Consider the following 14,821-nt stretch of genomic DNA (forward strand, 5'->3'; position numbering starts at 1 on the left):
GAAGGAACCAGAAAGAAGAGAGAGGAGAAATAAGGGCTCAGTGACGAAAGAGGAGAGTGAACTGGCTGAACCCAGAGAGGCCCAGAAGTTGAGGAAATCAGCTTAATAAATATTACAGAAGAAAAAACAAAAGCAATGGAGAAGGACACAGAGAGAGAGACAGAGAGGAAGGAGAGGAAGGAACACAAGTTTTTAGTGACAGCTGGGACCTAAGACTACATCAACAGTCTGTACTAACACCACGAACCAGAAGATGGCAGTATGCAGACAGAGATCACAGATGTTCAGTGCTGGAATGTGCATTGACATGACAAAGCCGGAGAAGAGAAGAAAAGGTCTGAAACAGTCGCTGTTAACAGAACCTTTTATTTCAAAAGCTGCAATGGAAAGATTGTAGGAGATAGAAAGTACAGAAGAGAGCAACAAACTACGTTTGGTTGTGAGGATCTTCAGTGTCCGAAGAAACACGTTGAAAACATGCTATAACGTATAGATGGACTCTAAAATGTAAGCAATCTTTATTTAGATAATTGATAGATTTTATATGTATATATATATAACATTCATTTAACTAGCAATATTTTAGTGCCTGTCACAAACTCAGAGGCACCCAGCAACACACAAATAAAGTAAAAAAAAAAAAAAAAAAAAAAAAAAAAACAGCAAACGCTTGCACTGTGAGGCTGTCTGCCAGTCCCTTAGTGGGAAACTATAACATAAGCAATAATTATCATCACAGGGCTGTCAAACTATCACTTACACCCATCTCTTCTTTTTAGCTTTTTAGCGTTTAGTGAAATGGGCGTGGACAAGGGAAAAAAAAGGTTCAGTCTGAGAAAGTTTTAATTATGCTGAAGTGAATAGATGAGGCTAAGGCACGGATTTTGTTGGGTACTGTTGTGCAAACCTGGCAGAGCACCCAAAGGCGTTTCCACAAATCTTTGGAAGCTTCTCCTTAACAAAGCATAGCCAGGTACATTTGTCACGATTCATCAGCTTTGGCTCATATCCCATGAGAGCAGAAAGGGGGAAAAAAAAAACAGCAACTCTACTGAGCACAAGGTTAACCCTCTAAAGTTGCTAGCATTAAGCAAATTTTAAGTAAATTCTCTGCTGCTGGGAATCATTGCATAATTCATTTTCCAGCAACAATTGTCAGCCTTTACTTGATAGCTACAATGCTTCAGTGAAGGCAATAAATAGAATCAAGTAATGTCATGCAAAGCTTTTATCAGTTTTGCAGCTACAAGTCACTCATGGTTAGTCAGTTAAATCGTTTTTGCTGCCTATTCAAATGAAAAGACTTTTTTTTTTCCTTGCAAGCAAACAAGTAATGTAGCCAAATCAAGAGAGTGCATGGTTACAAGCACCACAGCAGGGAACTTGAATTCCTTGAACCTTGGAAGTAACGTAGGTTTGTGTTTCATTTCGTGGCCAAGAACAAAAGAATCACTTTATTAAAAGCCTACACTTGTACTCACTGTTTTTGAAGTAGATTTTGCTGCTGCTGCCGGTATGATTCTATGGTATGTTGTGGAAGAAACTGCATGAGTTCCAGAGACTCTTTGATTTTTACCAAAATCTCATAAATTTCACGACCTTTGATCTGTGTAGAGAAAAGAAAGAGAGGAGTCAGTGAGCAGGCCAGACGCACTCCAACAAGTGGTTAAAGAAGCTAAACTGCAAAACACTACTCACAGGCAAACAAAAAACCTCCTCGTCTGTAGATCTTCTCTTCTTGATGGCGGACATCTGAATGCCATGGGAGACCTGGCGGAAGGCTGAAAAGAGGAGAGCGACAGGTGAGTATGGCTGCCATGTACTGAAGTGGTGAGCTAGCCTTAAGCCAAAGCAGCAGTGAAAGAACGAGGGAAAGGAGCAGAGATTGGAAACATTCACTAACTGAGCGTTAGCAGAAGCAAAGGTTCAGGGTCCTCCACACTGACAGCATGTCGAGTAAGACCAAAAGCTTGGCAGCCCATCACCAGCCCCAGCGCTACTTACGGCGTTTCATACCCTCACTGCTCTTTGTGGCGTCTGTTACATGCTGCTTGCGGATGCTGTCCTCATCTGCCTTGCGGTCTCTGCCCGGGCAGGCGCAGATCCTGGCCTCGAAGCACCGGCGGCCTAATACCTGACCGCTGGAGATGGGGAAGACAGAATCTCAGTCACAAAAACAACCCACCACTTGGCTGGAAGCAATGACGTCCAACTTCTGAGGATGAGGACAATGATGACGGTAGCGTCTCTTACTCTCTGGTTTCCAGCGTGACGATGATGAGAATTGGACGTCGGTTCATTCCACCAACGCAGCTGGAGTTGCACATGAAGTTGTACAAAATCGTGGTGAATTCTGTCCCTACCTGAGGACGACAAATGAATGAAGGTGAGTTGGTGACTTGGTGACTCAGAAGGAAAGCAGGTAGAAGTAAAAACCGAATTTGTAAAAGCCACTTTTTTATTAACCTGGTTAGCTTTTTAATGAAAATGGTCCTTAGATCTAGTTGTGTAAATGTAGCTGCTCTTACTTACTGTTGATTAACAGAGGTAAATAGGTCAGCAGTAACTGTTGAAAAGTGTTAATTCACTTCACCTTTCGTCTTTGTACTTTCATTACATACAAACAGACAAAGCCTGATGTCAGGTGTTTAATTCAATTTTTTCTACTGCCATCACATCAAATACCTTCTGGATATTGTTTGTTTCTAACATAGACCCTCTAAAGAAGAGTTAAGATTTTAAAACACATTTCAGCAACATTTCAATGAGTGATAGTCAGCTAATGCAGCATATTTTTTATTCCTGTGAGAAGATTCACCATATGGTCTGTAGAATGGGTTTAAAAACGCTGAAAAATAAGACAATTCCAAACAAGCATTTGAGGACCGATCAGCTCGTCAGCTCTATTCGTCAGAGTCACGCTGAAGTTGGGAGGCGACACTGACAGGGCAGGAAGGACTGCTCACCTGGGGAGGCTCGTAGGGCACTAATACGCTCTGTCTTCCAGTGATGGAGTCCTCCAAATACTGGGCATGGTTGTTTCCCTCCACGCGGATCAGATGGCTGGCAGGAGCGATCTGGCCTGCGAGCAGCATGAGTCACATTAGTAAATGTCAACAGTAATAAACAATTACTGAACAATAACTAACTTTTCACTCCATCAAATGAACTGACCGTCATTGAACTCGCGGCTCAGCTCGTGGTTGGGGCAGCGTTTCACCACTTCGGTCACATGTTCAGCTTTTTTGTAAACAGGCATGGCTCTGATGACGGCACCTTGTGGGGGGGTGGTCAGGACTTTGATCTGAATGGGACATGTCTTGGCAATTTGGCAGTAAAGTTTCTTCAGTTCTGTTGAGTACTGGAAGGTAGAAAAAAAAAAGAGACAAAAAGATGAGGATGAGGAGTATCTAGATACATTGAAAAAAAGAATAATATCTGCATGCCCTATTGTCATATTATTGCTCACGACGCAAAAATTCGAAAAGCACAGATTGATCTGCGTAACACCTGTTGCCTGAGCCGTGCACGTCTGGTTTTCCCTGAAGCAAGAGATGTTAAAGACAAGACTGTGATTATGACCTGCTAAAATAAACACACACACACATACGTTTTGGTTCTAAATGTGTGTATTGGGAAACCTCAAGGATGTCTCACGGACAGCCTCTGGGACTTCCGTGGAGCACCATAAAATGGACCCCTCCAGCAGCAATTAGCTGGGCCTGGCTTTCATCTTCAAGGGAGGAGTGCTCTGCTCAAGCATTCGATGGCCACTCATCATAAGGAACAGGGTGCCTGGAGATGCTGGCACACTAACACTGTATCAGGTGGAGTGGAGTTTTGCTGGTGTAGAGGAAAACAGCTCAGTTTTAGCATTTTGAATACAGGAATCGCAAATCACAGCATCTGGTTCATGCCAAAATGTGATGTGTTGGTCACACACACTGGCTCCCATTCAAATTTGTAAACCAGGACTCATGAATAATGGATCCCTGGCACAGTTAGAATTGATAACCAGTAAAGCCATCAGAAAGACTGAATTGTTACTAATAGGCAGAACCCAACTGTGTAAACAAACCATTCAAATCACTGCTGTGTAAGCAGAGCCTTAAATCCTCTGTGTGCAGAAGACAGTGGGTGGGGGTGGAAGGTGGAGGGGAAAATTTTCCTGTCAGCTTCATTTCGGAGGGAAGAAAAGTGAACATTGTGAAAAACCGCTTGGGGTTGTGTTCGAGAACAATACAACACAAAATTCCACCTCTATTAAGTTTGGTTTCAAAGAAGAGAAGTTCATTCCAGTACCTGTCTTCGCTGACTTTAAATATTACACAAACTTGGCACAGACCTTTTCAGCTCTGCTCCCCAGGCACAACCTTTCCTTTCATCAGGACAAACCCAAAACAGCACCTTCTTGTCTAGCTTTCCCATAAACCTGGTCACAAGCTGCACACATTACTGCAGTGCAGAGACGGGATCCACTTGGGTTTACAAAAATAACCCAAATTATCGGCTTTGTTCTTTTTCTCAAGTGACCTTATTATAAACTGTTCATCCACAGGATGGCCTGACAACACTACATGGTGTTACTGACACAAAGGTACGATAAGATGCCATGCTATGTTTCAGGATTTGCTCAAATACATCTGATTAAATGAGACACTAACTGATGAGCACGGTTCAAGCTCTTAGAAGCGCATTTCAAAATGATAACCGAACAAACTGTTGACTTTTTGGAAATCAAAGCAGCTTTCCAAAAGGTGTTAAAAACAAAAAGTCTGGGATGGATGTTTGTAGTTGTCCCGTTGCTTCTAACCTGATACCCTCTGTATGCCTCTGTCAGTCAGCTAAATGAGGTGGAGAGGCCAAGCAGCGAGACGCAGGGTAAGAGCAAAACAGAAAGAGATATCAAAAGGTTATAAAGAAAAAATAAAGACGTGAAGGATCAGTGAGCAGTCTATTGAATAATTACAGGGCCCTGCTTTTATGTAGCTCATGGCAAAAAACAACAAAACTCCAAACTCCAAGATCTAATCAGAGATGTTGGAGAAGCAGAAAAGAAAACCAAAGTTTGTGTAGATCATATCCAACTATCTGAAACACGCACGCACACTCTCACTCACACACACACACACACACACAGAAAGACAACCATCCCAGCCCTGAAGCTACAAACTTTGAGTACACAACTATGTGTTGCCAGTGCTGTGTTTGCTCAGTAGTGAGAGCAGGAGCTACTGGTGATTGTTGAAAGCAGCGCCTGGCTAAAGCTAACACTGTTCAGGGTGGAGGACACCGGGTTGACTGATGGGATTCAGTGCCTCACACAGGGTGCGGTATTCAGGTGTTAACATGCAATTATGAGTCTTTCATTGGTCACAATGTGAATTACACAGCCGGGGAACACACAGTACACAATACAGAGCTGCTTAATCACAATCGTTTGAAAAGGAATTTTTTTTTCTTCTGTTTTGAAAGAACTGCACATGACACATCCTTCAAGTGGCCCATGAGGTTTTTTGAAATAATAAATGACCTACAGAAGCTGCACTCATACATCACTGCCTACTGCAGCTAGTGCTGTACAGTTCTGCTGAACGTCGTTTGTTGCCTGACACGTTCAAAACGCGTACGAAAATATGTTCCTACAATGATCTTACTGCATGAAACATACAATTTGTCCTGATGCTTGTACAGTGCTGCATGTGCGCAATTACTTTCTAATACATGCAGCACTTTTAACACACAAGCACACACTTCCCGTGCATTGCAGGTTGAGGCAGGCCCACAGCTGTGGCGTTCTTTTCTCCCTGACAGGCGCTGCGGGCGCATGCAGAAGTCAAGTCCTGACAAACATCAGGCCTTAAACAAGCACCGTTTGGCGCCTCTGGTCTTGTCTTCTTCATACCTGACATGTCATGTCACGCCTAGAGCTTCTCCCAAACCTGTTTAATTCAACAATAACGCAGAGGAGTTTTTCTCTCTTGCTGTTTTCTCCAAAACACAAAGTAAAACCTTTACTTCTATAAAGAAAATGGATATATAGTGAAATAAAAGTTTTTAGACAATAACTGACTCCCTCTTTAAAAAAAAAAAAAAAAAAAAAGTGAGTTATAATGTAGTCACCAGCTACCAGCAATGATGACCACCACTCAGTCTCAGTGACACCTGCTCCAAGGTAAACCCATACACTGACAGGCGGCATCATGTTTGTGTAGCCAGTGTCACATATCCGTCACTCTGGGATTAGCCAATCAAATGCTCATTTACGCTGGCGCTTTAAGCAACTAATTACAAATGAGGACATTAAATTTGAAACTGAAAATAAAAGCCAACAGAAAAAAATGGATTCTCCCCGTCACAATTTCAAATGCAGAGTAGCTAAAGTTTGTCATGTAGCACCATCGTATTTTCACAAAAATGAAACAGGGAAGTGTCGCTGCAAGCAACGTTTTGGTATTCTGAAGTTCAGTAATCAGACAATGGTGATTTATCCGTGAACTCATTGGGTGGCTCTGATCTCATCTTCTCCATGTCACAGATTCATTGCATTATTTGTGTTCAAACAACTACAGCATGATATTTTCTGTAAATCACTGCTGCAGCTATCTCTAGAAGGCTGTCTGTTGGGCCAAAAAAAAAAAAAAAAACTCTTGTGATCCGAACTAAGAGAATGGGCTTTTCCACAACAATTATGGAGAAATCCCATAGCCCATATCATAAAAACCCTTTGACTCTGCCTTTTTAAAAATTTCCCCTCTACCTTTTCCCATCTGTAGCTTTCAGGACGAGTCGTGACAAGCTTCTTGACACAAACAAGTCTCTGCCCCATCTCATGAGGCGTGGGACGGGCCCGCAGATGTTCCAGGGGCAAGCTGTGTCTTGCTGCCTTTCGCTAGAACACTCTTCTCTTTGAGCATTCAAGGGCTCTCCTCCTCCTCCGGCGCAATGTGAGATGCAACCATCAAGCTTAACTCTCTCAAAAAGACAGAGCCCACTCCAAGAGCACAGGGTTCAGGAAAGAGGCACACGGTATTTACACAAGTATTATCTACAGGCCCTCAATCCATTACTGTAATCCCCAGAGCTCTGCAGCGTCCCACTGATAGCCTAAACCATGACATTCCTCTCCTTTGACTACTATATATTGTGGCAGTTAATACGCATGGCAAACACAGCCAATCTTTGTCTCACAATGGTGGCCTGATTCGCGACCCTCCATTAATATAGAACAAAAACCACAATAAAACATCTTTAACTGTCGCGCTCATTTGACCTGGCAGATTGCTTTCTGCAGCTAAGTGATAAAGGAAGGATCACAACGGAGACGACAGGAGTGCCAACAAGGAAACTGTTGGAGCAGTTATGGGAAACGTTGACGTGTTGCACCTCTGTGTGTGTGTCACAGTCATCCTAGACAGGAAGAAGTTAAGGTGTGGGTTAGGGATTAGGTGTGTCTCCATAAGAACAGTCATCAAAAAGCACAGTACACAGTCCACTAAGTCCCGTGGAAGATCCCACAGGCCTTCAAAGCACAGAGCAAAGCTGCAGTGGTGACATCTTCAGTGGCATTCTGCCATCAGTCCATCAGTCCAGCAGTAGAGCGATCAGATTGAGATTATGAGGGCTTTGGGAAAGAGCTCCTGAGATCAGGTTAGGGAGCCTCTTTCAAAATGAGAAGCAACACTGTAATCACTGTTCATTAGAGTAACTTCTCCAGACCACAGAGAAAATGATCAGTGCAAAAAAAAACATTGTTCAGTGAGACTAAATGCTCCTTGGTATGATTAAATGACAGTGTTTTGTTGTGATGTGACAGGTCATTGATGGATTATGTATTTATATTTAGCCTGAACATTTAATGGGGAAACAATATAGTAATTAATATGTTGTTTCCCTGTTTTTAAAATGAATCACATTTTGCTATTACAGCAATCAGTGAATAAAGGAGACCATTTCTGTGTCTCATCAGTGAACATGCTAAACTAACATAAACATTGTGGAATTAAAAATACACTTTTTTTTTTTTTTTTCATTTTTAAAATTATGCATATCGTAGATGTGGGACAGCTGATTTAGTTTTTGGGTTTTTTTTTTTTGATTGTTTTACATGCTTATTTTCGGGTATTAAGTTAAACTGAAAACTCTGGATCAGTAAACCAGTAAAAAGCTTCAGCCAGAGAAGGAGTGTAGCGCTGTGATGATAAATAACAATTCACTATTTTTTTCATATTAGGTCAGACCAATCAAACCAGTCTTGCATCATGTGTTATGACTGTGGGACACAGTCTGTTGTGCTGCATGTTTCTGTGATGGGGATGTGTCTCAAAACCAGTGTGGCTAAGGCTTTGGTGGGTGTGCCTCTCACAAACCACATTTTTAACAGCCTCACAGTTGCACATCAGGAAAACACTTTTGTTTTTGAACAATGAAAATGAGATGGATGAGTGAGGCACTCTGGGAATTGGGTAAATGTCACAGTCCCACAGTTGGCGTCGCCAAGGAATAAGGTGATTTTGCCGAGCACTGGCTTTTTTGGCTGTTTTGTTTTGTTTTTTCTCCAAAGGAACAGTGAATTGAATCCCTGCATTAAGCTCAGCAGGTTTTTCCCTTTGGATGAATCTGACAGGACGACCTTTGCAATTTATCAATCTTTTACAAACCATACGGACCATTTGAATTAAAATGTTGCTGACAGTTTATAATAATTTACTCTAATGCAGATGCCTATGTTCATAGCCCCAGATCGCAGATTCCAACTTATGTTGACGTCCTGGTTCTGATTTGATCAGTGACCTAAAGAAGCTGACTAAGACAACTTCGAATACAAAAACAAGGGACAGCACGCATACAGAGACAGAAGCCTTTCACCGAAGGTGTCCACCAGGATGGACAAATTCACCGAACGTGCAGCGCTTTTACGTTGCTGCACAGAGTGTTGCAGATTACACGCATAAACAACCAAGCAGGTGGGGCTCCGATGCAACAGCTGTCCTTTAGCTTTGTCAAACATAATGACAGAGCAGGAGAAGCTAGTTATGTAGGTTTACAGAGCATCACATGGTGACATCTAGCTGCGCAGGGCTTCACCACACCTGGGCCAACTGTTGCGTCTGTTTACCTCTGTCATCAACAAACTACCAGCTAACTTTGTTCAATTTCTATGTCAACAGGATCACCCAGAGCTGAGTAAACATGTAAAACAGGAATATATACAAGTTTTTCATGTGCAATCAAATTATTAACAAGGCCAGGGTGATGACAGTATAAGAGCTTGGTCTGGAGCTGCCTTGTATTTAAAGTTCCGTGAAGTAACATTGTTTTGATTTGGCACAACATAAATAAAATTTGATTTGATTTGATTTACCTTTACTTCATCTGCTAATGTTATTTTGTCTTATGTGATCGTATATTTGGTGAGATCATGCTTAGCTTTTCCTCTTTTCTCAAGTGAGATGTGATGTTTGAGCTTTTGGCAAGAAATACCCAAGGTTCAGTCATGATTTGAAGCTATACATCTCTGGTGATATTTTTACTTGCCACATTGTGTGACTCAGAACTGATGCACATACAAATCTGCCTGGAGCACAGATTGGCAGATAAGGGATTCATGGGTAAAAACAACAAAGTCCCGATATCCTCTACTCTGGAAAATCACTGCTTCCGCTGCTTCATATGATGAGATGTTAGGATGACAGCAAGCACGTTAATATATCCATGGCAGCTAGGATTCTGATGACACGACAGACATAAAGCTACTTAAAAAGCTGTCTGTAGGACTATTTTGTTATGAAACAATTCACTTATAAACAAAGACAGGCAACCAAACTGCTCAAGGATTGCACACACCGGCACACTTTCAAATGTCCAGTAGCTGTAACTTACCTGGCCCAGTCTGAATCTGTGCTATATAGGCACAGCAGGGTGCACATGAAATATGAATACATGGATTTGCAGCAAATGCTATTTTTATTTCTTACTTTCAAATCTTGCTTTGTCATTTTAGCATTATTTACTTCTCTTCCAAGAGTAAGTGCTAAGATGGAACCACTGCTTGACCATAAACTGGGATTTCTCTATAGATTGCACAGAGATGTCTTACCGTCCAGGTGGCCGACTTCGCTGTACTGGATTGCTGGAAGGACACGTCAAAAGTGTGAGGTCCTGCGTAGTCTGTGTTGGATGGGATGGCAGGTGAGGGAGAAAGGGCATCAAAGGTGGAGCTGGGCTGGGCGTAGGGCGATGGGGCAGTCACGCTGTTCTGTGCATGATCGTTGTTGTAGGGGCTGGTAGAGGTCGAGCCACCGTTCTGGATGTTCTGGTCCATGCTGTTCAGGAGCCCCAGGTTTGTATACTGTGACTAGAGACAAAATGGAGGGAGCGGGGAGAGATTTTCAGTCAGTACAGGAGAATTTCACTATTTTAATAAATCTGTCCAGAATTAACTTTGCATTACGGTTTTATAGTCCACCTATAACAATACCCAGTTTAAGGTAAGATGATGATTGAAGAAGCATTTTTATTTCCCTTTTCATATTCCTACTATATGAACACTGAATAATTTACGTTGATTCAGCTGGTAAAACACAAAATCTGAAGAAAGCATGCTATGGAAGAGCATTTAAAAAAATATTTCAGTCCAGTTACTGTCCTGCTCCCTCCTGAACCAACATACTCACACTCAGAAATGTCTATATGATGGACAAATGGACAGAATCAGGGTTTATAAATGAATTAGTGAGGTTACCAACCAAGCCATGTTTGTTTTTGATCAATGTCCTGCCAAAAGCTGCACAGCCTTGCCTTCCGATTCCCTTTTCCACAGCCAAAACTATTCAGACACAAGGAATGGAATTAAAATATCTGCCTTTAAAGAGGATGCAGAATACGCCTGGGTCATAGCCAGTCCCTTCCTGCTTTCTCTGCTTGCCATTCACCCCATTCCTTTCCATTTATAAATGGCACATTCCTGGATGAGGTGCCACAGCTCTTGCTCTGTAGACAGCCATTAATCTTTGCAGGGCCTCTTGTTTATTTCAAGCACGGCTGACCACAGCTGTCCAGCTCACACCCATCGCACTGCCAGGTGTGAGCAGTTTGCCAGATGACTGACATGGATGAGTTAGGGGTTAATCAAGGTAGTGACTATACTCATCGGCGTTATGAAGTAATCACACCGCTTTATTGCACAGAAATCCACATGTGCAGACAGACTCATATAGTCTGACAGACACACCTGAGAGGTCATTCGAGTCAACCTCAGCATACTTGTGCAACAGTGCCGGAGGGAAGCTAACTGTTTGAATGAGGGTCACTGTGTGTGCAGTGGAAGGCTGCTTAACCCCCAGCAAACAATGACACCAGGGCTTATAAGACCTTGTCTGGAGAACAATTACGCTGGGCATGCAGGTGTTAGAAGACAAGTGTTTTGTGAATGGAACACACACACACACACACACACACACACACACACACACACACACAGACAGACATGCACATGCACTAAAAAAAAAGAAAAAGAAAAAAAGAAGCAAAGCACCTATCTGGTGGAGAGCCTCGAGCCTTATGTGGATAGACTCTCCCCCCAACACACGCTCCCTTACAATGAGCTAATTACACACATGCATGGTAAGGGCTTCAAGTCAATGGGCTGGAGACTAGCCCTGTGCATCTGATCTCAGACCAGGAAAAGGATGGATAGAGTCCGCACTGGTGTGAGTTACAACAACAAAACATGATCAGTTACACAATATTTCTTTCATGCCCACATGAAAAAAACTTACAGCAAAACATACAACAGTCTTTGCTCATATTTATGCAGTCAGTGATCATGATATGATGCAAGCAATTCTTTTGAATTATGATGCAATTTGCTGGACCTGCATAAAGGCATTAAGCCATTCAGAGAGAAACGGGTACAGGTACCCGACACTAGCAGATGAAAGGGTTAATGTGACAGGCACCAATTATCAATGTCAAATTATCATTCTGAACAAAAGGCTGATGTTGGCCAGAGACCAAACAGATTACAGAAAGGACATAAAGCAGAATCCCTGACATAGAACACTTCAAATTAAATGCAGGGTCCTGGATAATGCCCACCATGGTCTCAATGATAGAAGGATCAAAGATGAAGAGAGAGGAAAGAGCCATAATTGACCAGATAGTGAGTCCCAAAGAGACCAAGTCACCTTAACTCATGAAGTTTTAATGTTTAATTGACTGGAAGTGAGATATAAGCCTTTAAACAGGTTGTGTGAAGGAGTTGCAGCCCTTTTTTCGTTTCCTTTAATCAGATCTTATTCCACTATAATAGAGCAACCATTTAATAACCGCTTTAGCTGCTCTTAAGATTATTTTTGTTTAGACGTTGCTTTGTGTCAGGCTGCTAAGCATTAGTGTGATGAATCAGCAGTCTTAAAATCCTCAGCAGTGCTAAGCAGAGTTTTTGAACGGTTGTGATGTGTGCTCGAGGTTTCATTTCATGTCTTCATTTCGTATTTCCTTTCAAACTAACAAGAAAAGGAAGCTGTTCAATGGTGATGATCTGTTGATTACAATTTAGGAATCTGAATTATCCAGAACACATATGAGACATTAGTAGTGCTAATTTCAACATGGTGGCATTTCGTTTGACACATTTCAATGATTCACTTTTGACCCTGTTATGTCAATGACCAGCTGAATGCACTCAAATCTTAGAACATGTCTGTACTCCTGAATCAGTGCTGTGCCACTTCAGGGGTTTAGATTATGACTGCTGCAACATTTATCACAAGGCAGCAGAGATGTCTGTCTGCACACATAAGAGTAGTCCTCCGAAGCATCATGGAAAGGGAACAATTTCATATCCTGTAAATTTACAGAGAAAGCAGAAAAATATAAAACTAAAGACTTGTATTTAGATAGAACTATTTAGATAGAACTTAGGTCCAAACCCCAGCTGCTGCTGCTGTGGTCACAAAGTCTGAGCCCTGGTAAAGGCTGAACGAGCAACAGATGACAGGAACCAGAGTAGACCTGGCCTGAGGGGGGAATTGTTCCCATTCCAGGCTGTTGACCCCCTCCATGTACCTTGGGCCAGCACATAAGAGTATCTCGGGGGACTGTGATGAGTGACCACAGGGGAGGGAGGCATTAAAGGCAAACAAGGGTTGGGGGGTCGAGGTGGGGCTGGGTGGGGGTCTATCTACACCTTTTACCTGCTGGGGTGGGCAGAGAAGGTGATTGTATCAACATCAACACACCATTAAAGCAATTACGATCCCGGACTAAACAGCAACGCCTGGCCAGCCACATTCTAATGGCTGGAGCGGCTCCCAGGAGACTGGGGACGGGGGAACTCGATACCCTGCTGAACAACTTAAAAGACATCGACCTGACACACCTGCTATCTGCAACCTGCAATCTGAGAATCTGTCACTACTCACTTGCTCAGCATTAAGTTTTCCTTGAGGATTTAGTTGGTAACAAAAAAGCACAACCCTGCAGTTCACTGAACCAGCCAAAGACAAAGGAAAATGAACGCCGCCGCTGAGAACTGATAGGAACATTCACACAGCATTAATCTGACAAACAGCAGTAAAGTTGTTTGTCAGAAAATAAAGTACGTTTCAATTACGTTGAAAATGCTAAATTGGACTACAGAATTTTTATCATGACAGTAAAATCTGTTTCCGTTCTCAAAATAATGCCATGTTATGAAATTCAAGAAAACTCTTCAGTACAAACTGCTTTTTACATTCAATTTGTTGTCCTTTAAATGTTTCAAGGTTTTTTTTAATACAGATCCATCAATCATGTTTCCACTTTTAAATTTGGAATGGGACTTTGGATTTAAATGTAGTGTGATGCATTCATATTTAGTGCTGTTTTGTTTTTTGTTTTTTTTGTGAAAGAACAGAATAATTTTTCATGTTGACCAGTATCCTACTCTTTGAATTTGCTAAAAAAAAAAAAAAAAAAAGCACCACGGTATGAGAATCGAATCATACTATGGTGTAAGGAAAGTTTCTTCATAAAAAACTTAGACTTGTCACTGCAGAAAACAGTAAACAGCATTTTTTTTTCCATATGAAACACCTAATCAATAACACCAAGAGACTCAGATTAAATCACGTTCATTGCTTATTTCCTTTAATTCCTTTTGTGCCAGAAAGTAGCCATTTTGCAACATTTAAAAATTTTTTCCAGGTGTTTACATTCCGCAGCATTCTTGACTCACAGACATACACACACACGGATGTGCCTGGTTAAACGCAAAAACATCTTCCCGCGTTAAAGTCTTTGATATCATTCTTGCTTGATCAAAAAAGGCTGTATATTAATAACTCCATATATTTCTTTTACTTAAGTGTCAAATTCCTCGGTGACAGAAAACAAGTCATTACCCAGGTTCATGAATCAACGATTCATTTAAGAAACTGAAGAAATTTTTTTTTTCCTACTGTATATGTCATTCAGCTCAAGGAGGTCTGAAGAACCAACTAAAGGAATGAGAGCAATGGCTGATACCCCGTTACGACCGCTCGGCTGGTCTTACCTCACTGTAAGATGTTGTGGTCCCCGTCTCCAGGTACAACATGTTGGCGCTGAGATTGAGCAGAGCTGCTGCTGTTTGCTCCACTGGCTCCAGGATTCTACAAATCTATTTTCCCCACTCTGAAGGAGTGATGTGGACAACAGATGCAAAGTGGACAAGCAGAAGCTTCTATAGGAATCTATGGGAAGGTCATATATACCTGGAAGAGAGGGGAGGGCCTAAGGAGCTACCTGTCCAATACCTGACTCCACACCCATCTCCTGAAGAACTCTTCCTTTGAAG

The 14,821-nt window shown here is 42.0% G+C and overlaps 1 protein-coding gene across 8 annotated transcripts in view; it reads right to left on the minus strand.

The window, feature by feature from the left end:
- tp63 (tumor protein p63) overlaps positions 1 to 14,821 on the minus strand; it is a 48,041-nt gene that overhangs the window by 4,633 nt on the left and 28,587 nt on the right. For 4 of the 8 annotated variants that reach the window (XM_029499915.1, XM_029499914.1, XM_029499917.1 and 1 more), the window contains 7 exons: positions 10,100 to 10,357; positions 3,175 to 3,361; positions 2,967 to 3,082; positions 2,254 to 2,363; positions 2,005 to 2,141; positions 1,699 to 1,781; positions 1,482 to 1,606 (listed from right to left, as the gene is read on the minus strand). In XM_029499915.1, coding sequence (XP_029355775.1) covers positions 1,482 to 1,606; positions 1,699 to 1,781; positions 2,005 to 2,141; positions 2,254 to 2,363; positions 2,967 to 3,082; positions 3,175 to 3,361; positions 10,100 to 10,357 — 1,016 coding nt within the window. Of the gene's footprint in view, positions 1 to 1,481; positions 1,607 to 1,698; positions 1,782 to 2,004; positions 2,142 to 2,253; positions 2,364 to 2,966; positions 3,083 to 3,174; positions 3,362 to 10,099; positions 10,358 to 14,539; positions 14,701 to 14,821 lie in introns of those variants that run through there. The other 4 variants (XM_029499918.1, XM_029499921.1, XM_029499919.1 and 1 more) reach the window with 4 other exon arrangements.

The sequence above is a fragment of the Echeneis naucrates genome, chromosome 4 (genome assembly GCF_900963305.1).
Source record: "Echeneis naucrates chromosome 4, fEcheNa1.1, whole genome shotgun sequence".
In the NCBI taxonomy this organism is placed as follows: domain Eukaryota; kingdom Metazoa; phylum Chordata; class Actinopteri; order Carangiformes; family Echeneidae; genus Echeneis; species Echeneis naucrates.